The following is a 26,565-nucleotide window of genomic DNA, read 5'->3' on the forward strand; positions in this document are numbered from 1 at the left end:
TTATGAAACTCCCTCTTTCCCTTTCCTCAAACCATTTTGAGTTCTTATTCCTGCAATTTTTGTTAACTATTTTATTCTACTTTAGATTGTTTGTAATTGATCCTTTTAAGACAAGTGATTTGTTCTGACAGTTGTGAAATATGTATCAATTGCTTCTACCTATGAAGTCATGAGGAACATTTTCATTTTCCCTGCTGTCTACAAGATTTCATAATGTCTAGAGAAGACTGAGAAAAGTACTATTCTGTGTAACTTGTCCATTTGTGAGAAAGTTATAAGGAATGCATTATTTCATAAGTAAAATGTAATGAAAGCGTAAAGTGAAACAATTCACAGTAAATATGATATTTATCAACAGGTGCATGCTGCCTTCTAACAAATGCATCACCGTATTGCTTTCTTTCATGTCAAACACCCAGAGCAAAAGTATAGTTTATTTTTTATAGATCTTGGACAAAATATAACAAAGAACAGAACGGTGGGGGGGATGATGTTATTTGGATGAGGGTAAGAGGATTGAATAGAGAGCTGAGGTTCAGGGAACAACATGGAGTCTAGTAACACCCCTTCTTTCCTTCTCAGACTCCACATGCAAGATAACTAACCAGATATCCTTAAAAAGATCTACGTGCATTAAGGAATAGTTCACATCCATTTTTCAATTTAAAGATAAAAATAAAGATAGCTAAAAATGGGTTTGATGAACAAACTTCCTTTTGTGAGGTTTAAAAAAAAAAGCCATTGTTCTTTTTCTCTAGTCCAGAACTCTCTTCTACCTTCATGCTGCAAGCAGAGGAACAGCAGGTAGGGGGATTGATCTGTTGTTGGGCTCTCACAGATAAAAATTTCCCCTCATTTGACCACTCATTGTCCTGCCTTCATACTGATAAATTCCTGGCCATCAAACTCCATTTAGGCAATGAATGAAATTCTTTCCTAATCAGGAAGCTTTCTATTGTCCAAAAACAATGAATGACAAAATTTGATAATCACAATCCCCTTTTTATCTATATCTATATCTATATCTATATCTATATCTATATCTATATCTATATCTATATCTATATCTATATCTATATCTATATCTATATCTATATCTATATCTATATCTATATCTATATCTATATCTATATCTATACCTATATCTATATCTATATCTATATCTATATCTATATCTATATCTATATCTATATCTATATCTATATCTATATCTATATCTATATCTATATCTATATCTAATCATCTATATCTAATCTATATCTAATCTATATCCACATCAATGGTGAGTTGTTGCCTGGGCCACCAATTGATTGACTTCTCCTAAAGGTCTCCTCTTCCTCTGTTCCTTGGAATCTATTCAAATACCATCAGATTTTCAGATAGAGATAAAGTTCTGGGCTTCCAGTCTGGATATGCTGATCACTCTGGGTCAGACTATTGATTGAAAAAGTCTGTATGGTTTAATTTAAATGGTGAAGAAGCTGAAGCTATTCCTCTTAAAGAATCTATGGATATTAAGTCCATCTCCCCTGATTACACAATTCATAAATTTCAATGTAAATATTTGAACCCATTTTTGACACTTCATATCTCATAGTCAAAAGTTATCTTTTGACTACAAAATATCTCAGGCAACCCTCATTAGCCAATTCTACTGAGAATCAAGTTAAGTGCTTCAGTCAGGATAATGAAGCTAGTAATTTTAGGGCTGGAATTCAGAACTACATTTTCAGACCACTGATAATTCCAACTTCAAGAGTCTTTCCATTGAAGATGTCTCCATGAAAAGAAAGGATTGTTAGTGATGGAGTGGATCTATTCTTCCCTTTACATCCTACAATCCTAGGATTCTTTTTGTTGGTGGTGTTTTTTGTGCAGTAAGAGGCTTTTAAAACTGAGAAATCTGTGTCGACATTTGTATGGGGTGGGTGACAGGCAGGATCTTTAATGATATTGTTCCTGTAAAGGAATTAAAAGACATTGACTGAACTGGCAGGACAGGGACTGACATTTATGTGAAGGAAAATTCTCAGCAGAGGAAGCTCAAGGAAAGCTTATTCACTAACTTGCATTTCAGTGATCCCCCTCACCATTGTCACCCTTCAGTGATCTTGTGTAGCTCTCACATTCACTTCTCCCTGCACACCCATAAAAGTGTTTTTCCCAAGCTGCTTCCAGACAAATTTCTAAAATTATTTTTATCCACAGTCATATGTAATAATTGTTGATGGGTATAGTCTCACTTACCAATAAAAAAATAGCTACTGCTGATTGTCACCTGGGAAAAGATTCAAGCTTTTGGTGACACTTCTGAGATCCCAGGAAGTCAATGTTCCTTGTCTTGTGGCTGACAAGATAATCACATCTCTGGAGACAGGCAGAATCTTGAGTCTATAACTAACTTCTGTCTCTCCCATCTGCATCCATAACCTGAGAGGCAGAGTCCAGATTTACACCTGTGCAGCAGAGCCCAGCCTGGTGAGTGTCTTCCCTCCATCTGATTCTTTCCAAGTCTGGGACTTAGAGGCAGAACATTACTTCTCTTCCTGAAGGTAAAAATAGAGGCAGAGTGGAAGACAAATTCTACCTGAAGGCTGTGACATTCCCTCAAAATCCCTGGGAAACAAGGTTTTTGAGGAGGGCTTCCTTCCTAATTTAAGTCACTATTGCAATCCATGCAAACTACTGCAGTGTTCTCCAAATAATCTTCCTGATTGCAAAATCCCCTGTAATTCCTTGTACCCATTTTGTAAGAATGTTAATTCCAAGCCTAATTTTCATCATAGCTGTGCCCTTAATTTCAGGAAGGGTCAAGAAATAATGCTCCTTTTATTCTATTTGAAATTCTACTTGCTTGGTAGATGGTCAATAGGAAGTAAATCGGAAGTGATCTGAGTAGTCATCTAGCCAAAAGAAGGGGGGGAAGAGTAATGCAGGTGGCCTCCATCACTTTAGCAAAATCCCTTCTAGCTTGCCATCCTTAAACAAACTGCATCTCTAACACTTGCAAAACTTCCCGAAAGTGAACCTTCCTTTTCCTTGCCTTGACCAACGTCCTTGTGAAATTTTCCTTGTATTCTTTGCCAGTGACATTAATTTTCTGAGGATCAATCATATGGAAAACCTCCTTCCAGTTCCTTCATTTTTCATCCTTTGAATAGGACTAGTATTGGACTCTAAGCTCTGCCTATTACTGCCCATTGGCTGAGATATAATTCTGCTTAAAGACAGATTCCTGAAATAGAGAGTCACTTTCCATGGAGTAGTCCCTAAATTTGTTTTATTTTCATTTAATCTCTGAAGTTTTTCACTTTCAATGAAGAGATCAAGCCATTGGGGGAGATTCTCACTAGAACCATGTTAAAATTTCTCCAACAATTAAGAAATGAGATGACTGCATCAATTCTGAGGTCACAGAGGGGTGGAAATGAAACCAGTGCATCAGAGGTCAATCACCTAGGTAAGATTTCTTATCCCTATCAGACTTTCCTGCTTCCATTCAAGACTGTTTGTCCCTCTGAGTAGGATTATTCTTTAAAATCTCTTGTTTTTCATGCTCCTACTGCAAATTTTTCAAGCCAAAATTTTATCTAATGTAATTAAGAAAAAATTTCAGAAATTGGGCTGAATAGGAAAGGATGGACAGTGATTATTTACTAAATGAATATATAACCAGTTACCTGGGAGGAAGGGTGGGGTAGGTTTTCTTTTGGAATGTATTCTTTGATCCATTAATGTGGCCCTGTTGTGGTGACTCCAGTCTATAGCAAAGATAGCTTAGAATCAGACTAATGTGATCTTTTCAGGTATTCTGATATTTTCTGAGGATCAATTAGATGATGAGTAAGCAACGTAGTAAGTCAAAAGAGTTAATCAGGATTATGTAGAAAAATCTGAATCTTTCATCCATTATGATGCTTAGAAAGATAATAGGTGATTTCATTTCGCATTTGACAGCAGTAAAGTTGAGTTGCATAAATAGACCTATATATAGATTTTTATAAAATAATATGATCAACCAATGAGACTTAAGGATTGATAAGAGATGTCATTTATTTGAAGAAACTTTCTCTCTGTTCACTATTATATCTTTATTATTTTTCTTTTGTTGTTTATTTTCTGTTTCTTTTTTTCTTTTGTTTATTTCTAAATTCCATGGATATAGAAATTTAGGACCATAATGAAAGATTTTGTGCCATAAGTTTCTAGGAAGAATGAAAGAGATTAAGACTTCTTTTTTTAATTTTTTTGGCAGAGCAAAATCTGTCATTTTGTAGACTAGAATTATTTCTAGGTTTACTTTTGCCCATGCTCTGACCATCCAAATTTAAAAAGTGGAAAGATTGACAGTTTGTTAGATGAAAGATTGGAATATTTCAAAAAGCCTGTTTGAATATCTTATTTTTTTTTCTAATTTTTTTCTGGGGTTGGGAGGAGAGAGAGAGAGAGAGAGAGAGAGAGAGAGAGAGAGAGAGAGAGAGAGAGAGAGACAGAGACAGAGACAGAGACAGAGACAGAGAGAGACTGAGAGAACAACGAAGAGAATCAGAGAAGAAAAGAGAGAGAGCTACACAGAGAGACAATGAGAGAGAAATAGACTCAGAGAGACACCCATAGGAACAGAGAGCAACAAACACATATAAATTCTCCCTTTCTTTAGAAATTTATGACTTTGCAACCTAAAGCAACTCTGGATTCAAGTATTATATGTTCAACGTGAATTTTCACATTGTAAGACAGAGAGAACTTTGTATGTCTTTCATAAATGGAAATATCTTCTTGTATTTTTTAATTCAACAGTTTTCTTTTGTGGTTGCTGACAGTGCAATCTCCCTGTCATTTGTTTGCTTCCTTTTTCTCATGTTTTCTCTCTGATACTTCATATGTATAAAGATTTATAAAAGTTTGATTTTTTAATTCTGTAAATTTAAATTTGTTGTTTTCTATCTTCAAAACTATGCATAAAACTGTGCATAAAATATTTCTCTCCACAGAAAGTGAGAGATAGATTTTTCTAATTATTTAAAATAAATATGAAGATCATTGGCCAAATAGATTATATTGTAGGCATGATGAACAGACTAAAACCTTTCCTATTTAAGCTTTAACCTATTCTATTTTCCCTAACACATGCATTTTAATAGCAATTTTAATAGTTATACTGGTAAGACTAACAAATGATACTAAGCCATTCTTAGAGAACACTTGCGTATGTCCATGATGGTGAATAAGGAAAAAAAAAGGAAATTTCTTACCTGTCCCCAAGCAAAAAAGGGAGGCTTTGGAGAATATTGAGCTATTACTTTAAAAAACATTGTTAATGGTAAAGGAATCAACAAATGTTATGAATCAAGAATTTTTTAATCAAAACAGGATTTAAGGGTAGACAGATGCTGCAGTGAATAGAGGGTTGAAGTCACAAGATTTCAAGTTCAAATCCATCCTCAGACACTTGACAGTTACTAGCTGTGCGAAACTGGCAAAATCACTTAACCCTGATTGTTTCAAAAACAAAACAGAGCAAGAAGAAGGGATTATAAGGAATAGGATCTTTTTTAGAAGTGTGTGCAGTTACTATTAATAATTACTGTATGGGAATTCAGAGCCGATACCTTTTCCCACACAGTCAACATAAGCTCTGGGAGCATATTCAGAAATTTCAGCAGGAAATAGAATCTTGAGCAAGGTCAGTTGGATCAATCATACCTGTAGACAGATTTCTATGCATTCTTTTTATAGCTTCTTGACCTATGATTTCTTTTCTTTTCTTTTTTGTGGGGGGGTGCGTGGGTGGGGGGTTGATAGGCAATGGGTGTAAGTGATTTGTTCAAGGTCACAAAGCTAATCAAGCATTAAGAATCTGAGGTCACATTTGAACTCTGTTCTTCCTGACTTCAGGGCCAATACTCTATTTATTGAGCAAGCTAGCTGCCCCTTGACTTATGATTTTTTAGGAAATCATTTTTTTCCTAAATTATCACTGCATTTTTTATGGAGACTATAGCAGATGGAGACTCGTGAGTATGATAGAAAACTCCAATCCATCAGATTTTCCATATATGACTGAAAAAAGACATTTTCTAAGGATTCCATATGCCAGCAAAATGGGAAATGGAAAACAGACTTGTCTATAGATAGAGGAAAAAACCTAAAACCACGAGTGTCTATTTTCAAGAATCTGACACTGAGCTATTAATAACTAAATAGCTAATAAAAATTTTTTATTCAAAAACAATAGATGAGATTGTTTCTCTTTGTGTGTTATCTTTTTTCATTTATATTTGATTTTATACAATTGATAGATTGGTATCTAGGAAGATAGTTTTGATTTGTCTCTTCTTTTAGGATGAATGGGAAGAGAAAAAACATTAATAGAACTCTGAATATGTGAATTTTAGTGGAGGAATTGAATATAAGTTACACAACAAGAATGTGAACCCAATTTGTTTTGACTCCAAACATGACTGTTCACAAGTGTTCCTCAACAAGGAAACATTTTCTTCACCGATTCTCTACATATCTTTCTCAATCTAATGCACCTGATTTCATCCTCTTTGTGTTGATCTTTGCCTTAAAATCTTCTGGTAATATTTCCACACAATCTTTGGAGTACTATTTATGACTTAAACATTTTTCCTCTTTTTCTGTTGACATGAATAGCATCATCCACAATGGCATCAAGGACAGCAATATCACCCCAACCAAAAGCTACAACTAACAAGAAAGATAGTTATAATAAAAGTCATAGCCACAGTAGCAGTACTATCAGAAATAGAAGTCATGATCATCACAATCATCACATTGCTGTTGTCTCGGACATAAGTGTTTATAGCAGTCTTAGATTTCTTTGGTGTAAATGAGACATTTGCTTTACCAGCCCAGATCAGAATCCTTTATGAACCTTTGCTTCTAAGAGCATTTATCTGACATGGCAGGAATGTGAAGGACTTACCCAAGATTACTGACATGGTGTAAAAGCTCACACTTGATGATATTTGGTCTTGATCCAGTTAGTCATTTTAATGCACATTATCATAAAACACTTTTACAGGCTTTGTAAACCATATAGTACTCTGCAGTTCTATTTCCTCTATATTTTCCTGATGCTTGCTTCCATCGTTTTCATAACAATTTTGATATGATTTTGTTATTGTTCAAATAGATTAAAATTTTTGAATACAATATTGATATCAATTTATAATTATTCTAGGAACCTAATTGATCCTGATGAATTTTATAACTATATGGCTGAGTCATTTGCTTCTTGTTATGGAAATTTTGGTATTTTGCTTCACTAAAACTAGGAAATGTATTTTAACTATTCAATTTCACATAATAATCATTGAATAACATTCTTTTGTTTTGTTTTGTTTTGTTTTGTTTTGTTTTGTTTTGGCAAGGCAATGAGTTTAAGTGACTTGTCCAAGGTCACACAGCCAGGTAATTTTTAAGTGTCTGAGATGGAATTGAAATTCAGGTCCTCCTTGACTCCAAGACCTGTATTCCATCCTGTGTACCACCTAGCAGCCCAATAACTTTCATTTTTAGCTACTCATTCTTGCTTTCAAAATGTGGATATTTGAGGTTCCTTTTGTTAAAGAATAAGTAATTTTTATAATTACCTTTCATTTTATGTAATTCTTTTCTTTAGTACTTCATGATTTCATTTTATTTTATTATCATATTTGCTTAATTTTTATTGATGTCACATATTTTTCCTCCCATTTTCTGTGGATAAATAACTCTTTTAATAACTAACTTATATTTAAATTTTGTGTTAGCCTGGGTTTTCAGAGGCATAAATTTTATTCAATTTGACATTTTAAAAAACATTTCCATATGACAATTACATTGCTAAAATCAGATGTAACATGATGCTCTTAACGTTCATCTTTTATTGTCACACTACTATCATGAATTTTAAAAGTTTCAATACGAAATTTTTTTGTTAAATTGAATCAAATAATATATGTAAGTATAAGCTAAAGGATAAGCATAGAATTCCTCTATTGCTAAATTACCCACTTGCTTTTGTTCCAGAACATGAATAATGCATAATTTTCTTTCACATTTTTGAGTTTACTTAATGAATTTTCTTTATATTAAACTTTGTTTACATAGATTTTAAATCAATCTAATTTAATAATCTATTCACCTCTTATTTTTCACTTTATTGAATGTTGGCTTATTTTGATATTGAATTATCTTAACTTTCCAGCCTTTCTGGATTTTTGGATTAAAATTGAGTATTCATTTTCCCAGACTCTTCAATCTCTTTTGTAACAAAAATGAAGGCAAAGCCACCTTCCTTTGCACTTTTTTTTCATTGAATCCCTGGAAAATTCTTGACTTTTTATTTCTCCATGTGAATTTACTTACAACTTTTTCTAATTCATTAAAATAATTTTTTTGGAATTTTGATTGGTAGGGCACTAAACAAGTAGTTTAGTTTTGGCAGAATAGTCATTTTTATTATTTTAGCTTGACCTATCCATGTACAGTTGATATTTGCCCAGTTATTTACATCAGATTTTACTTGTGTGAGAAGTGTTTTGGAATTGTTTTCAAAAAGTTTTTGAGTCTGCTTTGGCAGGTAGACTCTGAGGTATTTTATATTGTCTGAGGTTACTTTGAATGGGATTTCTCTTTTTTAATTCTTTCTGTTGTATCTTGCTAGTCATATATAGAAATGTTGAGGATTTTTGAGGGTTTATTTTATATCCTGCTACTTTGCTAAAGTTGCTGATTATTTCTAGTAGTTTTTTAGATGATTTTTTGGGATTCTCTAGGTATACTATCATGTCATCTGCAAAGAGTTAGAGTTTTGTCTCTTCCTTCCCAGTTCTAATTCCTTCAATTTATTTTTCTTCTCTTATTGCTGAAGCTAATATTTGTAACACAATACTGCATACTAGTGGTGATAATAGGCATCCTTGTTTCACCCCGATCTTATTAGGAATGCCTCTAGTCTATCCCCATTGCATATAATGCTTGTTGATGGTTTCAGACATATATATATATATATATATATATATATATATATATATATATATACTGCTTGTTATTCTGAGGAACAACTATTCCTACACTCTCTAGGGTTTTTAGTAGGAATGGATGCTGTATTTTGTCAAGAGCTTTTCCAGCATCAATTGATAGGATCCTATGATTTCTGATAGATTTGTTATTGATATAATTAATTTTACTAACAGTTTTCCTAATATTGAACCAACCCTGCATTCATGGAATGAATCCTACCTGATCATAATGTATTATACTACTGATAACTTGTTGTAATTGTTTTGCTAAGTTTTTGTTGAAGGTTTTTGTATCTATATTCATCAGGGAACTAGGTCTATACTTTTCTTTCTCTGTTTTAACTCTTCCTGCTTTAGATGTCAGCACCATATTAGTGTCATAGAAAGAGTTAGGTAGAGTTCTGTCTTCACCTATTTTTCCAGAGTTTATATAGAATTGGAACAAATTGTTCCTTCATTGTTTGATAGAATTCACTTGTGAATCCATCTAGCCCTAGAGATTTTTTCTTAGGGAGTTCAATAATGACTTGTTGAATTTCTTTTTCTGAGATAGGGTTATTTAGGTTTTTAATTTCCTCTTCATTTAATCTGAGCAACTGATGTTTTTGTAAATATTTGTCCATTTCACTTAGATTATCAAATTTATTGCCATAGAGTTGGGCAAAATAATTCCAAATTATTACTTTAATTTCCTCCTCATTGGTGGTGAGTTTACCTTTTTCATTTATGATATTAGCAATTTGATTTTCTTCTTGTTTTAATCAAATTGACCAGAGGTTTGTCGATTTTATTGTTTTTCTCATAAAATCAGCCCTTGGTTTTTTTATTAGTTCAATAGTTTTCTTGCTTTCAATTTTATTAATTTCTCTTTTAATTTTTAGAATTTCTAATTTGGTACTTAATTGTGAGTTTTTAATTTTTTTTTCTAATTTTTGTTGAATATTTAGTTCATTGATTTCTTCCTTTTCTAATTTTTTCTTGTAAGCATTTAAAAATATAATATCCCCTGATAGCCACCTTGTGTGTATCCCATAGGTTTTGGTATGTTGTTTCACTATTGTCATTATCTAGTTTTCATTATTTAGTTTCCAGTTAAATACCAAGGAGCCACAGTAAGGATTACAGAGGACCAGAGCAAAATAGAAAATCTGGGCATCAAACAGGACACATATTGGATAGCAGGTATTTTAAAGCCTTTTTTACCTTTTCATGTGTCTCTTGAGTCTCCTGTTTGATTTTCAAATTTTCTATTTAGCTCTGGTCTTTTCATCAGGAAATATTGGAAGTCTCCCATTTCACTAAATGTCCATCTTTTCCCCTGGAAGAGAAGGCTCAGCTTTCTGGATAGTGGATTCTTGGCTGCATTCCAATTTCCCTTGCTCTTCAGAATATCTCATTACTGGCCCTCTGATCCCTTAATTTTGATGCAGCCAGGTCCTGTGTAATGTTTACTGTGGCTTCTTGGTATTTAAATTTTTTTCTTTCTGGATGCTTGCAAGATTTTTTTCTTTTATCTGTTAGTTCTGGAATTTGGCCACAACATGCCTTGTTGTTTTCATTTTAGGATCTCTTTCTGGAGACGATCAGTGTATTCTTTAAATAACTATTTTGCCCTCTGGTTCCATGATATCAGGGCAATTTTCCATCACTAAATCCTGTAATATTAAGTCCATGCTTTTTTTCTCTTCAATGTTTTCAGGAAGGCCTATAATTCTCAGGTTGTCCCTTCTTGATCTGGTCTCAAGGTCAGTGGTTTTGCTGATGAGACATTTTATATTTTCTTCTATTTTTCAATCTTTTGGATTTGTTTAACAGAATCTTGTTTTTTTGTGAAGTCATTAATTTCCACAAATTCCATTCTTTTTTTTTTTGTAGAGAAGAATTTTCTTCATTCACCTTTTGCAACTCCTTTTCCAGTTGGCAAATTTTATTTTTGAAAGAGATTTCCATTTGTCCAGGTGTAGTTTTGAGAGAATCATTTTTCTTTTTGGATTTGCTCCATTGAAGATCTGTATTTGTATTTGTCCAATTGCATTTACCAAGGATTTGTTTTCTTGTTGCAAGGTGTTAATTTTCTCTTGAGTTTCTTTCCTCAATTTTTCCACTTGATTTTTAAACTCTTTCCTGATTTCTTCAAGGAAGTCTTTCTGGGCTGGAGACCAATTCATATTCTCCTCAGAACTGCTAGATCTCTCTGGGTTAGAATCTATTTCTTTGAAGTATTTCTCCATGGGCCCCACCCCCTTTTCACTGGCCTTTCTTCATATTTCTAGGATCTTGTGTTGGGGTGGGGGCTTGTTGGAAGCCAGGGTCTCTAAGCTGTTTGACACAGTTGGGGCAAGAAGACTCAAAGCAGTCACACTGCCTGATGGAAGAACATTATTATAGATTATTATAAGGAAAGTTCTGTTTAATTAATAACTTTATTATGTAGCAACAAACTAAGCAACAGGCAGGTTGAGGTCTTCACGATCTGAGCAGGGACAAGAAAATTAATTACATGATTGATAATCACATATTTAACCTCTACATGATCAAACTTGTAACCATATGACCTATACCATGAATGATGAAAATTGTGTACTTTTGTAACCAAGGAAATGATTTTAGTTTGCTTGTTTCATATGATTCTTAGATTATAAAAATAAATCCAAGTAGCTGACAGTCAACCTGCTCCTGCCTTTACCCACTTGTTGACTCAACTCATTTCACCAATTCTATCCCTCCTGCCAGGTTCCAAGGACCCCGCAGAGGCTGGACCCCCACAGATGGTCCAGGGTTCAAGTCCCTGTTCGGGCACCCTTATAATTATCTTTGATATAATTTGTTTAATGCAATGCTTTTATGTTTTTGTGTCACATATGTCATGTTTATTGATATGCTCCCTTGACAAGCTATAATAAAGGTAGTTATGTTTGTCCACCCGTCCATTGACTCCTTCAATAACTAATTTTCCTTTCAGCCCTTTTTGGTAGACACTATGGTTTCTATGACTTTTTATTCTTTCCCAATAAACTAAGGCTGTTAGAGTTCATATATTGGTCACCTGTACTATTTTCTTACCATCTTTTTCATATATTCCTGTGTATGGTAAGGTTTGGGGGGCAAAACTGTTAATTTCCCTGGAATTCTATCTGACCCATCTCGTATCTGGTTTCTCCTGTATATATTCTGATGTCTCCCTGGAACTCTCAGTGCTGTATCTTCCAAAGATTTCATAATGTTGAAGCCTTTTGTATGCCTCAGGGAGAGGCAGTCCTGTTAAATTTGGGCAGAGTTCATAATCTGTTTTATTCAAGGAATTTCTCTGAAATCCTTCCTTTATAGTCATTCCACTATTAGGATTAGTAAGTTTTGCAATCAATAATAGACCTATAAATATGGGTATACATGGAATCCCTATATATATTGAAGAAGGAATTGTTGTTCCATCAGGCAGTGTGACTGCTTTGAGTCTTTTTGCCCTGACTGTGTCAAAGAGCTTAGAGACCCTGGTTCCCAACAGGGGTTGGCTCTCAGAGGTTTGCTTTTAAAGATCCTTGAGGCTTTGTTCACTTGGCTTAGTAATTCCAAGGGTTGACCAGTAGGGAGTACTGGTTGCTTTCTCTGGAGTATCTGGGGCCCTCAGCAGCAGGGTCTGAGTTGACCTTGAATAATGTACTGAGCCCTGGGGAAGGGAGTTAATCTCTTTCTGTTGAGTGAACTCTGTTGCCCTAGCTTTAGCCTGAGGGGATGGGGGATCATTTATTATTTGTTCTGGCAAAAGGATTCCCTGAAAGTATGGAGCTCAGGTCCCCTCCCCAACTGGATGTTCTCCAGGTGTTTTCTGAAACTCAGTGCTGGAACTCACCCTCCTGTTACTCCTCTCTCCCCTGCTAAAGACTCTGCAGCTAAAGTTGGATCTAGCACCTGCCATTCACCAAAGTCTCTGCAGCTCAGACTGGTCCTCTGGCTTCCCCTAGCTGCAGTCCCTGTGCTGACCCTCTGATCTTGTCTTCTACTTCCCCCATGGTCCCCTGAGACAGACCTTCTTGGTAGGTTTTCTTCTCCTAGCTTCTCTTTATGGGATTTGTTGATTAAATTTCTGTTGAGAGGTTTCTTTCATGTTGTTTTTGAGGGGAAAGAGGAGCACTTATCACAGTGCCTGTCTTCTCTCCCCCATCTTGGTTGGAGTCAACCCTATTTTCTTATGAAATCATTTAAAAAAAACCAAAGTACAGGATTTGGTATTTTTCCCTATTAAATCTTTTTTTTGGGGGGGGGCATAGATTTATCCTGTCAACTAAATCAGTCAAGGTTTTTTGGATCCAACTCTGGCATCCAATTGGTTAGCTCTCCATTCAGGATTCATCTCCTCTGCAAATCTGAGAAGGTCTTCTATGATTTCATCCAAATCATTGAGAAAAATCTTGAATAGTGCAATGACAAGAATTAGATTTATAAAAGCAATCATAGGGTCACAGGATCATAGGTTTAGAGATTACCTGAGATCATCATACTCAGCCCTCTCCTTTTATAGAAGAGGGAGGCATATCCAGGGGAAGTGACTTACAAGATCAATTAGCTAGTGAGTGTTGGAAGGGGCATTCATATTCTAGCCTTCCTGACTTCAAGTCCTATACTCAACCCACTGTATCACCCTGCCTCTAACCTAGAGCTGACTTCACTCAGATCTAGTTTACATTTCTCTTTACTCATGCTTTCCTCTACCTAAAATCATCCCTTTATGCCCTTGCTATTGTATTCAATCTGAATGCTCCCTTTTTTTGTTCAGTTGATTCAAAATCAACTTCTCCCTTGTCTCTCTGTATGAAATGGGACAAGTCACTTCCCCACAGTCACCTCTATGTAACCTACAGGGATTATATTCAGTGGTGTCTGAGCTGTGTCCCAGCTTCTAGGGATCAAATTGAATAGCAGAGAGAGCTTTCTGGGGTCAGATTTTATTAATATATCAGAAAGAATACCAATCCCAATCTCATCCCCCCCAACCCCAGGAATCCCACAGAATCCTTCTGCTTTTTCTGGAGCTGTCTGGATTCAGTCTCATTCTCGAGGCAGGAATGAGATGGTGTAGTTGCGGGGGATGGTGGCAAAGCCCACCATCTTTGGGGAGATATCAATGGCCTCTTTGGGGAGTGGAGACTGGAAGTGAAAGTTCTGCAGGATGGAGGTGAGGAAGAGGAACAGTTCCATTCTTGCCAAGCTTTCACCAAAACAGTAGCGTTTACCTGTGGAGTCAGAATCAGAGTTGATCAATGTACTTTAGGAGGAACCTTGGAACAGGGACTCTCAGGACTGGGAAGGGCCTTAAAAGACAGAATGTCAATCCTGGGTCCTTCCAAGGACTGACACAGAATGTTGTATCTGAGAGGAAACTAGAAGGTACAATGGAGAGTTTATTGGTCTTTAATTAGATTTTGTTTAACTGGGTGAATTTGAGTTAATCACTTTCTCTCTCAGCCTCAGAATGAGAATTTTGGATACTGCGGCCTCTAAGGTAACTTCCAGTCTTAACCTATCCCTTAGGACCACAAAAAGGTACCAGGCCTGAAAGCATCCTTAAAACACCGAAAAAATCATAGCTGGGAAGGTTCTTATAATAGAGAAATTTATTTTTGGAAGGGAGTTTACAAAAAAGACAAGTAGCACAGAATTTGGCTTTTGTGGCAAAAAAAGATTTCTTCTAGGATGCAATCTTCTATATAGTATAGATTCTGGAAACTTCCTACTTTATCTAATTCTTCTTCCTAATCAACTGTTATGCTTTTGTTCTTGTAACCTAATGAGTTATACCCTGAAGAAGGATCATAAGTACTACTAATATCAACTACATTTTGATGCTGAAGGACAATGTTCCATTGCCGCACCCTAGGTATGGCTCTGCCTAGACCACAGGCTATCAAAATTAGAAAAGCCCTTGGAGCAAGGAGTTGATATTTTTCCTCAATCGTCCTACACCTTTCTCATCAGAGTTCTTTTTCTCCTGTGAAAAGAAAATGCAAATCATCCCTTGTGAGATCATTCTTCTAATCCATGGATCACTTCAAAAGCTGTCTACACTATACTTTATTCTCTCTGTCTTTGCTCCATGTTCTGCCAAAGAGAAGTGGTCCTCCTCTGATCCTCTGATTCCTTTGATCCCTCCCAGTCTTCCAGAATTTTCCATCTGGATTTAAAATTCTAAACAAACTGATTGATTTGTTGTTGCCTAAAATGATCATTAAATTTTCATTTAAGAAACTCCTGAGAGGCAACTAAGTGATGCAGTGGGGAGAACACCAGCTCTAGAGTCAGGAGTACCTGAGTTCAAATCCAGACTCAGAAACTTAATTATTACCTAGCTATGTGACCTTGGGCAAGTCACTTAACCCTATTGCCTTGTAAAAAAACAAAAAACAGTTCCTAAACTGAAGTGCCCTCCATTGTTCTCTTTCTACTCCTTCACTTTCTTCAAAGTGTGGGTCCTACAGGAAGCCTGTCCTGATACTCCTAGTTGCCTGTGCTCACCATTTGCAGATAATCTTGTAATTTCTCATCTACCTAAACTTGGTCCCCTCCAGTAGAATGTAAACTTCTTGAGGACAGGGATTGTTTTCCCTAGTGTTTGTCGGCCTACCTCATTTGGACTGAATGTTAAAATTAGGAAGGACCTTAATTGCCAGCTAGTCAACCTTCATATTTGTAAAATGAGGAAACTGAGACCCAGAGAAGGGATTGTATTTGAAAAAAATTACAGGGTCATAAAGTTCTAAGATGATGGGTGCTGACCAGAAGTACTCAGAGACCATTGAAATGAGAAAACTGGGGCCTAGGTCACACAGATGGGGCTTGACCCAAGAAACTCAGACTTCAGTGTGAGGCTCGTTCTAGTGTATGCATGTCTTCCTCAAAGAAGGGGGGACACAGGTGAGATTGGGATGGGTATGCTTTCTGATTCTCTTAGCCCCTAAAACACAGTCACTTTGGAAGTATTCCATCCACTCACCCATTCACTGTCAAGAAACTTAGTCACAGGAAATTAAACTGAGTGGTAGTTGGATGAATTGGGAGTAGACTGAAAGTGTTCACCGTGTGGCTCAGGCCACACAGGTTAGGTCTAGACATGAGAATGGGGGTCATGGATGGGAAGACAAAAGGCTTTCCTGCTCACCAATGGAGAAGGGGACAAAGGCATCGCTCTTCTTGAACTGGCCCTTGTCATCCAGGAAATGTTGGGGGTTGAAGCTTTCAGGGCAGGCAAAGAATTTTCGGTCCTTCAGTACTGAGCCGAGCATGGGGTAAACTTCTGTGCCCTAGAAGATGGGGTGAGGGAAAACAATAAAGAAAACAGGGATGAAGTGGAGAGAGGAAGGAGAAGGAGGGAAGACTGGGACACTGGAAGAGAAAGTAGAGTGGAGGGGGAAGGGGAGAGAGGGAGAGAGGGAGAGGGACAGAGAGGTAGGGAGAGAAAGGAGAAAAGAGGAGTGAGAGAGAGAGAGAGGGAGAGAGGGAGAGAGAGAGGGAGAGAGAGAGGGAGAGGGAGAGAGAGGGAGAGGGAGAGGGAGGGAGGGAGAGGGGGAGGGGGGGAGGGGGAGAGAATATATTTTGCTTCTGAGAAGACAAGTTTAAATAGTTCATTGAAAACTGGGTCTCAGTGGTGAGAAGACTTGAATTTAAGTTGTCTCCAAAAGCTACTGTCTTTGTTGACCCTGGCCCAGTCACTTAACCTTAACACTAGTTTGCAGAGAAGGTACCCACTGGTATCAGTAGAGGAAGCAACTAATCTTGCTTCAATTATAGGAAAGACCCATTTAGGATTAATACAGTTCATGAACCACACATATTTTGATTTGATAGTGCTGAGGTTAAGAATGTTTTTGCTAATTCAGAAAGGTAGAGTATTTCAGAATTTTAGAGAAAGCCAGGTGGCACAATGGAAAAAATAATAGGTCTCTATTCAGGAAGACCCAAGTTTAAACCCCACTTCAGATACTTACACGCTGTGTGACCTTGGCCAAATCACTTAGTCTTGCTAGGCCTCAATTTCCCATCCTCATCACAGAGATAATAATAACACCTATTTTGCAGGGTTGTTGGGAAGATCAAATGAGATATTTGTATGCTACTTAGCCTAATGCCTAGGATATAGAAAGCACTTAATAAAATAATTGTCCCCTTCCTTCCATTTAAACTAAAAAAAATCAATGAATTTAAGTGAGAAAATGGGAGTAAGAGTAGTTAATTGAGAGTCCATCAGAGAGAATTGTGGCCCACAAAAAGTCAATTTGCAGTCAAGGGAAACTGAGGTAGAGGTCTAAGCAGATATTAATCCATCAGAGAGATTGGTGGTCCCTAATGAAATCTTCACTCAGAGATCTCTCTGCTTGAAGATTGCAAAAATTTGTAGGGAATGAAAGGGAGCGCCCAAAATAGGATGAGGTGGCAGAATTCTTCCATTGGTCAATTCTAAAGGGGGATGTTTGAATGATTAATCAAAGAGTTTCTATACAACATCAATCATGAGTGTTTAGTCAATGACCAGGCAACAGAATTCTGAGAGTTTCCACCAGCATATTTTGAACATAAGATGAAAAAGAACAAAGTAAAATAGGGAATCCATATTTTCTGGATTATAGCTATTCTTAGAATGCATGGGGTAAGTGTGTATTGGAGAGGAGAGATGTGATACAATAAGACATAATTCATTCATAACACATGTTAATATAGGCCTAAAACGTGTTAATATGAGTTGATATAGTTTAAATCTACCAACTAAAAGCAATACAATCATCAATATAAAATGGTTTAATTCATTCCAATCTACTTAATTCTTATTCTAACAATTAAACACAATTCCATTTATCTTACTTAACTTGCAATGAACTACCCAAATTGAGTAAGAACCTCAAAATTATTTTCAAAAGAATAGGGAGGATTTGGAACAGGAGGAACAAAGATGGAGGGATGCTCTAGGACATGGGGGCAGTTCCAGAAGGCAGGAGAATTGAGGAGGAGACACTTAATGAAAGAGAATGGGGGAACTCTCAGATATTAGGAAGATAAGAGGGAATTTTAGAGGATGACAGAGATGGAGGAGGTTCTGGAGTAGAAGAACAGAGATGTTGGAGCTGGGGGAGTTGAAAGTGAGAGACTCCTACCTTGGGAATAAGGTAGCCCCGGAATTTAGTGTCCTTGGTGACTCTCCTGGCCAGACCCATGGGGATCGTATCTCCAAACCTTTGGATCTCATGGATGACAGCCTCTGTATATGGCATCTTGGCCTTGTCCTCAAACTTGGGGAATCGGTTCCGTCCAATCACCCGATCTATTTCCTCATGAATTTTGGCTGTGGTTGGTGGTAGCAGGGAGAAAAAAGAATAAAGGGGTGTTAGAGACATCCTGGGGAAGTCCCAAGGGAGCAGATGGAGTGTGAAAGATAGGTTTTCTTTGAGATAAGAAGATATTAGACTAAGGAGTAAATCAGGTAATTTTTTTCAAGATGAATGATGATGATGATGATGAGGAGGAGGAGGAGGACATGAGTGCGTGTGCATGTATGTGTTTGTATGTGTGTATGTATGTATGTAAGATGTTCTGGGCAACTCCCTGGCCACCAAAGGACTTCTAAGGATACAAGAGGAAGGGAACTCACCTTCCACCTCTGGATGTTTCATTAACAGAAGAAATCCATAGCGAAGAGTTGTGCTAACAGTCTCAGTGCCAGCAAAAAATAGGTTTAGGGTAGTCATGGTCAAGTTCCTCATGGAAAATTCTGTGTTGGGATTTTTCTTCTCCTGGAAGTAGAAGGTGGGGAAGGCTCAGATGGCCCCAGTCCTAAATACACACACTTGATTCATCTCTAGACTTTTCAGCCTCAAGGCCTTCTCTTCCCCCCATGTCAGCTCCATTTCTTTGAGTCCCGGAAATGTGCAGGAGTAGAAAGTGATTCCATCAATAGAACCCAAGTATGCTGGACTATCTTAGTTTGAAGGGATCCCAAAATATCTCTATCACTCTTAGAAATTAAATGAACATAAATTTAGTGGTGAAAAAGACCCAGAGATTGTCAAATCCAACCACTTTCATGAAGATGTGAAGGCTCAGGGAGGTTGGGACCTGCTGGGTCTATAACGCTACTCACTATAGTATGCTGCCTTCCAGAATGGTAGAGGTGGAAGAGACATCAACAGCCAAAGAAATCCCCACCTTGAGCTTCCTATCAGGTGGTGCTCCAGCTTCTACTTGAAGACCTCCAAAAAGGGAGAACCCACCAGTTCTCTGTGTAGTTCATCTCACTTTTGGACAATTTTCACAAATTGGAAGTCTTTTCTTGCTGACACAAAGCCTAAATTCAACCGTTTCCCATTTCTTCCATTGTTCCTACTTCTGCCCTCTAGGACCAAGACAAGAAATCTAATATTCTCTGTCTCACCTACATTTTATACATGAAGAAGCAAAGACCCAGAGAGGAAAAAAGGATTTCCAAAGGTTTTATACCCATGCAAGGCTGCTGTTACTAGATTATTGGGTTCCTGACCCCCCCAGTATCGTTACCTGGACGAGAATGTCTGCAGGGTCAGGGAATGTTGAGAATGGAGAACCTCTATTTGTCTTTTTAAGTTGACCTTGTCCTATTCCTCTCTCCCTGTTTCCAATTTTCTGTCTCTATTTTTGTATCTATTTCTATCTGTATTTCTGTTGTTCTATGCCCCCCATCTCTGTATCTCACTTTCTTCATTTATCATTCTTTCTTTTTCTGTCTTTGCCATCCTACTATCACATTGACTGTGACCAGAAGAGCTTATTGTATCTGAATCTCTGTTTTAGGTTGCTTCCTGGGATATTTGTGAACTTCCCTCAAAGTTTGAGCCTTATCTCTGGAAGGTTGACACTTGTCATCTAATGTCCCCTAGTGCTGTGTGTTCATGTCTGATACCTATTGCCTGATGTCTTTGAAGTCCGTTCACCAAGGGTGGGGTTTCCCCTAGAGTTCTATAACACCCTTGGTCTGAGACATCAGTTCATCCCCAACATTTCCAACTTCCCTCTGGACCAGTACCTCCTTCATCTTGATCAAGAAGGAATCAATGAAGTTCCGAGGGGAGTTAGGGTCCAGGGTTGCCTGGTTCTCCCGGACCTTCTGAGTGATAAAGTCTTCCAGTCCTTTCAGATCTTTGAAGGCTTGCTGCTGAGGGCCTGGCAGGTGTTTCATCACTCCAGAGAACATCTCATATAGCTGAAGTAGAGTACAAAATAAATCATGGGGTACATGGAACTGGGTATGTGGGGGGGGAGTGTGAATGATGGTGGAGGTAATCATCATGAAAGATGAAAGTTTAGAGTAAATCTTGGGGTCATAATGAAGAATGGCTGGTCAGGATAGCACACAGAATCAGCTGAGGAATAGGGGGTCAGATTTGAGAAATAGAATACAGGACGATAGAAATGAAAGCTTAGGATTAATTGATGAAGGTGAGTAGAGATCCAGGGGGAGTGGGAGAGGATATCTTGGGGGTTACCTGTCCCTTGGATGTGGCTGTGAATTGGAAGCTTGCCAGTATCATACGCAACAGGGACAGGAACTGTTTGTCCTCATAATCAAAGCGATCACCAAAGACAATGGAGCTGATGACGTTGGAGACTGTGCGGCTCAGGAAGAAGGTAGGGTCAATGGCAGCCCCTGTAGACCAACCAGGACAACAGAGACACAGAGAGAGAAACAAGCACAGTCGTAGAATGATGAAGAAGGAAGACAGAGGCAGAGAGATCCAGAGGGGTAGAAAAACAAGTATAGGAAAAAGGAACACTCACCCAAGAGAAGTCAAGAGACCCATGAGGCAGCATTTAAGAGAGATAGGGATGAAATTGAAAAAAAGAGATTGTGATGTATGAGATGGGGGATGCACAGACAGTGGTTAGTGATAAAGAGAGAAAAAGAGAAAGAAAGAGGAGACAGACATACAGAGAAACAGTGATTAGATGCTAGAAGTGAAGTTGCCCCCTCTTTTCTTTTGTGCTCTCTTTCTCTCTCGCTCTCTCTCCCCCCAACACCTGGAAACTAGGATTGCCCTGAGATCTAAAATGAAATGAAAATGAGCCCAGAAAGGGGAGATGACTTGCTCAGGTACAAAGTGATTGAGTTGGGATCCATAATTTCAGCTCAATGCCTTTTCCATGGCATTAGTCTACCTTCCCTTATTTCGCACATCCCCTGGAAGAGACTTTCAATGCCTGTTCCAAAATCTTTTTTATAGATGCAAAACTCTGACCAAGTTCCTCTAATCAGTGATTTATGATGCAGGACAGCATGGCTATAGAGCAGGGACATGAAGTCATTGTTGCTGAAGTGCCTGGCCAAATTTGAACTTATGAAGATGAATCTTTCTGATTTCAAGTCCAGTGCTTTATCCATTGCACCACTAATTTCTGATGTTTCTCCTTCCTTCTCAAAGAAGACCATGACATCAGGGGAGGTGATACCATGATAAGCACATGATTTGTATTGGAGGGAGAGAGACCTGGGCTAAGTCACCAGTCTTTCTTTCTTCTCTAGAGTAATCTGGGTCCAGTGGCCAGATATGAATCAGGGTAAAATGACTTGCCCAGGATCACACAGCTAGTAAGTGACAGGTATCTGAGGCCAAGTTCAAACTCCCATCCAACAGATTCCATAAAGACCTGAGTTTAAATCTGATCTCAGACATTGACAAGTCACTTGACCCTCTTTGCCCCAGTTTCCTCATCTGTAAAATGAGATGAAGAAAATGACAAACTACTCCAGTTTCTTTACCAAGAAGTCCTGCAACTGGCATCTTGAAGAGTCAGACATAATTGAAATAACTGAACAATAATAATATGGTTGATGTTGAACTGATCCAAATATTCTTAGGGCCCACTGACCTTTAGTGCCTCGGAAAGCCTCAATAAGGAAGCCTGCTTCTTCTTGGATGCGCTCTTCAATGCCCCTCTTGCCCATGCCAAAATCCCTAAGGGTGGTGATGGAGAATCTCCGGAGCTGCCGGGCCCTCTCTCCACTGCTGAAGGCCACACCTGGCAAGAAGGAGGGAAGGAGGCCATGGAAGACTGGAGATCCTGCCGGAACTCAGATCTTGGTATGGGACCAGAGGTGGATGTCCAGAGTGAGAGAAGGAGAGAGAGAGAGAGAAGACAAGGAAATGCATGGAGATAGGAACAAAGAGATAAAGAGACAGGGGGAAGTAAGGACACAAGGGGAGGTGGGAATTAGAAGATTGGAGGGAGAGAAATAAATGAAGAGATGGGGAAGTGAGGAGACAGGAAGAGCAAGAAACCTAGAGAGATGGAAAGAGGGGGAAATGAGAAGGCAGAAGATAGGGAAGATGGCAAAACAAGGAGTGACAGAAAATAATAAAGAGATGGAGGAGATGGGGATATAGTGAGAGACTGAGGAACGAAGGAAAAAGGGGAGATAAGAGACATGGAGAAAAATATAGAACTGGGTAGATATGGAGATAGGAAAAGACAGGTTGAATGATAGAGAGGGATGAAATGTAAAGGCAGTTAAAGAAAGCCAGAGATGTAGAAATAGGGAGAAGAGAAGAAAAAAGCAGATGGTGAAATAAAAGAGAAAAGATAGAGAGACAAGAAAAGGAAGAGAAATGGGGAAGGATAGGGAGATTGGAAGATATGTCAGGAGATAATATGGAAGAACTGGGGAGATATGGAGATATCAAAATACCTGGAGAGGTGGGGTTAGATGAGGACAGACAGAGGAAGAAAGAGGATACAGAGACAGGGAGAGTTGGGAAATGGTTGGGAAGTTAAAGGGGGATATTGAAGCAGAGATGGTGATAGAGATAGAAAGTGGATAAAGGTAAAGGAAGGAGAAAGAAGAAATGTGGATAGAAGAGACATGAAGAAAAGATTATTGGGGTGGGAAGGGAAGGGAGATAAGAATAACTGAAGAGATGGAGTGATAGTCAGAGACCAAGAAAGATTAAGAGGTAAAGCAATGGAAGAAAATAGAAAAAAAGAGAAAGAAATGGAGAAGTAGAGAAAGAAGGAAGAGCAGATTGTTGAGGCTTGCAATGATAGTCAGGATAAGGTAGGGAAAGAGACAGAAGATGGCGGTACATTGAGGAACTTTGGTCAGTAGCGTAAAGGGAGATAGATTGAACTGAAGAAAGGTGTGTTTGTTGGTAAGGTGAGGGAGAGTGAGAGTATGAGGGTTTATGTCCCTGCCCAGACACTCACCAAATCCCTTAAAGAGCCAGTCAAAGGTGGCCTGCTCCCCCCGTCCAGAGAACTCGTCTGCTTGATCCATCAGTGCCTCCTTCACTGCATCATAGCCAGTCAGGACTACGATAACCCTGGGCCCCAGGTGCACTGTGAACACGGACCCATATTTTTCCCCAATCTGGAAAGTATAGAAAAGTCAGAATAATCAAAGTTTTTTTTTTTCTTCTCAAACATATGATTTCTCTTATTTGGTTCTCTTCCCTAAAAGAGATAACGTCTCACTCATCTTCTCAGAAACTTCTAAAAAATATTTCTAATTGAGACCTAGGAATCAGTAAAAAGAAATAAACAAACAAAAACTATCCAAACATTTGGACACATTTATATATATATATATGAACAAAATTTTTCATTATATCTAGCTTTCTTTAGTTTGTTTGTTTTCAGAGCCAGGATGATCAATAAGACATTAGCCTAGGAGTCAGAGAGACCTGGATTCAAATCTCTCCTACATATTTACTAACTGTGGTTTTGAGTAAGTAACTTTATCTTTGTCTCAGTTTTCTCATCTGTAAAAAGAAGGGTTTGAGTTCAATAGCCTCTCACATTCTTTCCAGCTCTCCATATATGAAAAACCCAACCTCTTCAGTTGAACAAAGCAATAACAAAACTGTTCTTTCTTTCCTCTTTTGCTCATCAACATGTTTTCTTCTGTGACAAGTCAAGGCACCAAGCGTTTATTAGATACGTACTTTGTGCCAGCAATTATAGGGATAGAAAGAAAGGCAAAGACAATCCCTGACCCTTGAGGAGCTCACAGTCTAATGGGGCCCATCCATTTGAAGCCCCCCACCTACATTGGACTTCCTTACAATTCTGTATTCATGAGAAATGATTGAACCTCTCGTCTGAGGCAGAGAAGCATGTCTGAAGCTGCCTCTCTAGAAGCTATTTCCTGCCCAGAGATCTCTCTAGCTTCTCATCTCTCCATCTTCTACTCTCTTCCTCACGTCCCCTCTCTTAGACTGACTCTCCAGCTTTCTTGCTGCTTCTCCCTCCACCTTTCCCCCTGAATCCCTCTCTCACAACCCAGCTGTGCCCATCCCTCCCCACTAAGAAGTTCTTTGCTTTTCTTGGAGCTTCTTTCCAATAAGGTCATGAAATTCAGACCTTAGAGACAATATAGCCCAACTTGATCATGTTGTAGAGAAGGAAACTGAGGACTAGAGGGAAGATAGAACTGTCTTTGATCAGTAGCAAGAAGCAGAGAATTTTTTCAGTCTTCAACTTTCTATATATCTCATCTGTCCTTCTCTCTGACTTTCTTAGAATCTGTCAAGATACCCTAGACCCTGCTTACACATCTCTATGTATATCTGTCTTTTTGTCTCTTATGTTTTTCTGTCTCACCCTATGTCTCTGAATCCATCGCTGCATCTTTGTCTCTTTTTTCCATTTGTCTCTGCCTTTTCTCCTCTTGGATTGCTTGGTGTCTCCCTCATTTTCTCTGTCTTTGTCTGTTTCTGAGTATCTTTGAGTATTTTTCATGTATTCTGTGATTCTATCTATATTCTCTGTGTCTCTCCCTGCTAATTTGTCTTTGGGTCTCACTATCTCTTTGCTCTTTGTGTAAATACATCTATCTCTCTGTCTCTGCTCCTGTCTCTGTCTCTCTCAGTCTCTGTGTTTCTCTGCTTCAGAGTCTCCATGTTCTCCCTTTTGGTCCCAGCTCCCCAGCCTTAGTACCTTCATGAGGGAGTCATACATCTGCTCGGTGTTGAGCTGCAGGTAGTTGCCGATGAAAGGCAGTGGAGTGGGCCCAGGGGGAAGGGTGCTGCGAATCTTCCTCTGTCTCCATACAGAGAGTACCACCAGGGTCGAGAAGCAAAAGAATAGAACACCTAGCAAAAACCCAGAGACCAGCATGGTGGAGGTGCCAGAGGAGTCACTGCAGTTTGGGTAGCTGCTGATCCAGGTCTGGGGTCCAGATAGAGCTGTCTCTGTGTATTATACTTTGGCTGGTGGGAGGAGATTATAATCTGGCACTGATCTCAGTTTTTTATGCAATATTCTTAGTTGTAACCTATTCCTCCCCTGAGCTCCAGGATTGGACGAATCTGAAGGTCACAGAGGGAATGGGATCCAGTTCAATGAGTTGAGCATCCCAAGAGGTAAAGGTCGGAATGGGGACAGTTCATAGAGATGTCATTGTCCAGACATGAAGTTTGGGATCTCAGAATGCAATGATGGAAGTTGAGAGGACAAATCTCAAGACTTGAAGATGAGACTGCAGTGGGTGAAAGGTAGGGTGCAAGAATAGATCTATTACTGGCTGTGACATTAAGTAAGTCCCTTCTCTCTGGGTCATCTTGTGTGAAGAGAGATCTGTATTAACAGAACTGCCTTAAGAACACCTTCAGTGGGATATTCTCTACACCAGTGGGACATAGGATCCTACATCTATTGTTTACCAAATTTTCTTTTAAACATTATATTCTTGATGAACCAAGAACTGATCCAAACATGAGACAAGTAACTCTCCAATCCAAACCCTCTTATGTGAACCATTTATACTTGAATCTAATGAAGAGGGAGAAGGGGCAAGAATTAGATCTTCGGATTTAGAATTGGGATCCTCTAACTTGGGAATCCTCTAAGCTCTAAACTCATCTGTGTCATTTTCTTTTTAAAATTGTAAATTAGTTTTTCATGATAGACTTAACAATTATCACAAATATGAGCATTTCTCGTTTCTTGGTTTTGTGGTTGAAAAACTGAGAGGTTAAATTCAGACAGCTAACCAGTGACAAAGTTGGGGTTTTTAATGTTGGTCATCCAGTTTTGAACCTGAGAGGGTGACCATGGACAGCAATCCCAGATTGGATACCTGTCCTGTGTGCTTCTGGACAGCAGTTTGTGGGAGGAGAGAGGGAGCAAACTGGTAAACACAAGTAAATAATGGACTATGGTGTTTTCTAGAGAGATAAAGGGAAGGGTTGGAAACTTATTGGAATTGTAGTTATTTTTACTTGGACTGATCTCAAAGACCCTTCTTCACCTTTCTCTCTTGGGCTAACCCTAGTTAATTCCTCTCCAAGATCAACTGTCAGAATTCAGGTTGAGGGAGGAGCCTGGTTAATCAGAACAATCTGTCTTATGTACTTTTGGTAAGTTGGGGCCAGGGTGGGTGAGGACAAGAATATGCTGGAGTGAACCATAAGGGATTCTGAGAACCAAGGTTAGATTTTTGCTATCAATATGTACACCTCAGAAATCAATGTTTGCTAAAAAACAGTATGATTTATTGTTTTGTTATAGTCTAGACTTAAGG

General features: G+C 38.3%; 1 protein-coding gene across 1 annotated transcript; it reads right to left on the minus strand.

Moving 5' to 3' along the window:
• Window positions 1-13,947: 13,947 nt before the first annotated feature.
• LOC141509511 (cytochrome P450 2A13-like) lies at window positions 13,948-25,227 on the minus strand. The gene is made up of 9 exons (XM_074219120.1): window positions 24,981-25,227; window positions 23,250-23,412; window positions 21,918-22,067; window positions 20,537-20,697; window positions 20,077-20,253; window positions 18,670-18,811; window positions 18,176-18,363; window positions 16,189-16,330; window positions 13,948-14,266 (listed from the first exon to the last, which is right to left on the minus strand). The coding sequence occupies exons 1-9, from the start codon at window positions 25,158-25,160 to the stop codon at window positions 14,082-14,084; spliced, it is 1,488 nt and encodes a 495-aa protein (XP_074075221.1). The 5' UTR covers window positions 25,161-25,227; the 3' UTR covers window positions 13,948-14,081.
• Window positions 25,228-26,565: the final 1,338 nt, after the last annotated feature.

The sequence above is a fragment of the Macrotis lagotis genome, chromosome 1, assembly GCF_037893015.1.
Source record: "Macrotis lagotis isolate mMagLag1 chromosome 1, bilby.v1.9.chrom.fasta, whole genome shotgun sequence".
Taxonomy (NCBI): domain Eukaryota; kingdom Metazoa; phylum Chordata; class Mammalia; order Peramelemorphia; family Peramelidae; genus Macrotis; species Macrotis lagotis.

Bases quoted from the DNA above. Each gene is read 5' to 3' on its own strand.
- LOC141509511 (XM_074219120.1), bottom strand. From the start codon at position 25,160: ATGCTGGTCTCTGGGTTTTTGCTAGGTGTTCTATTCTTTTGCTTCTCG. The intron at 20,254-20,536 runs GTAACCCCCAAG...ACTCTACTTCAG, and splicing joins CAGCCACATCCAAGGGACAG to CTATATGAGATGTTCTCTGG. The intron at 14,267-16,188 runs GTGAGCAGGAAA...CTGACTCCACAG, and splicing joins CTTTGTCCCCTTCTCCATTG to GTAAACGCTACTGTTTTGGT.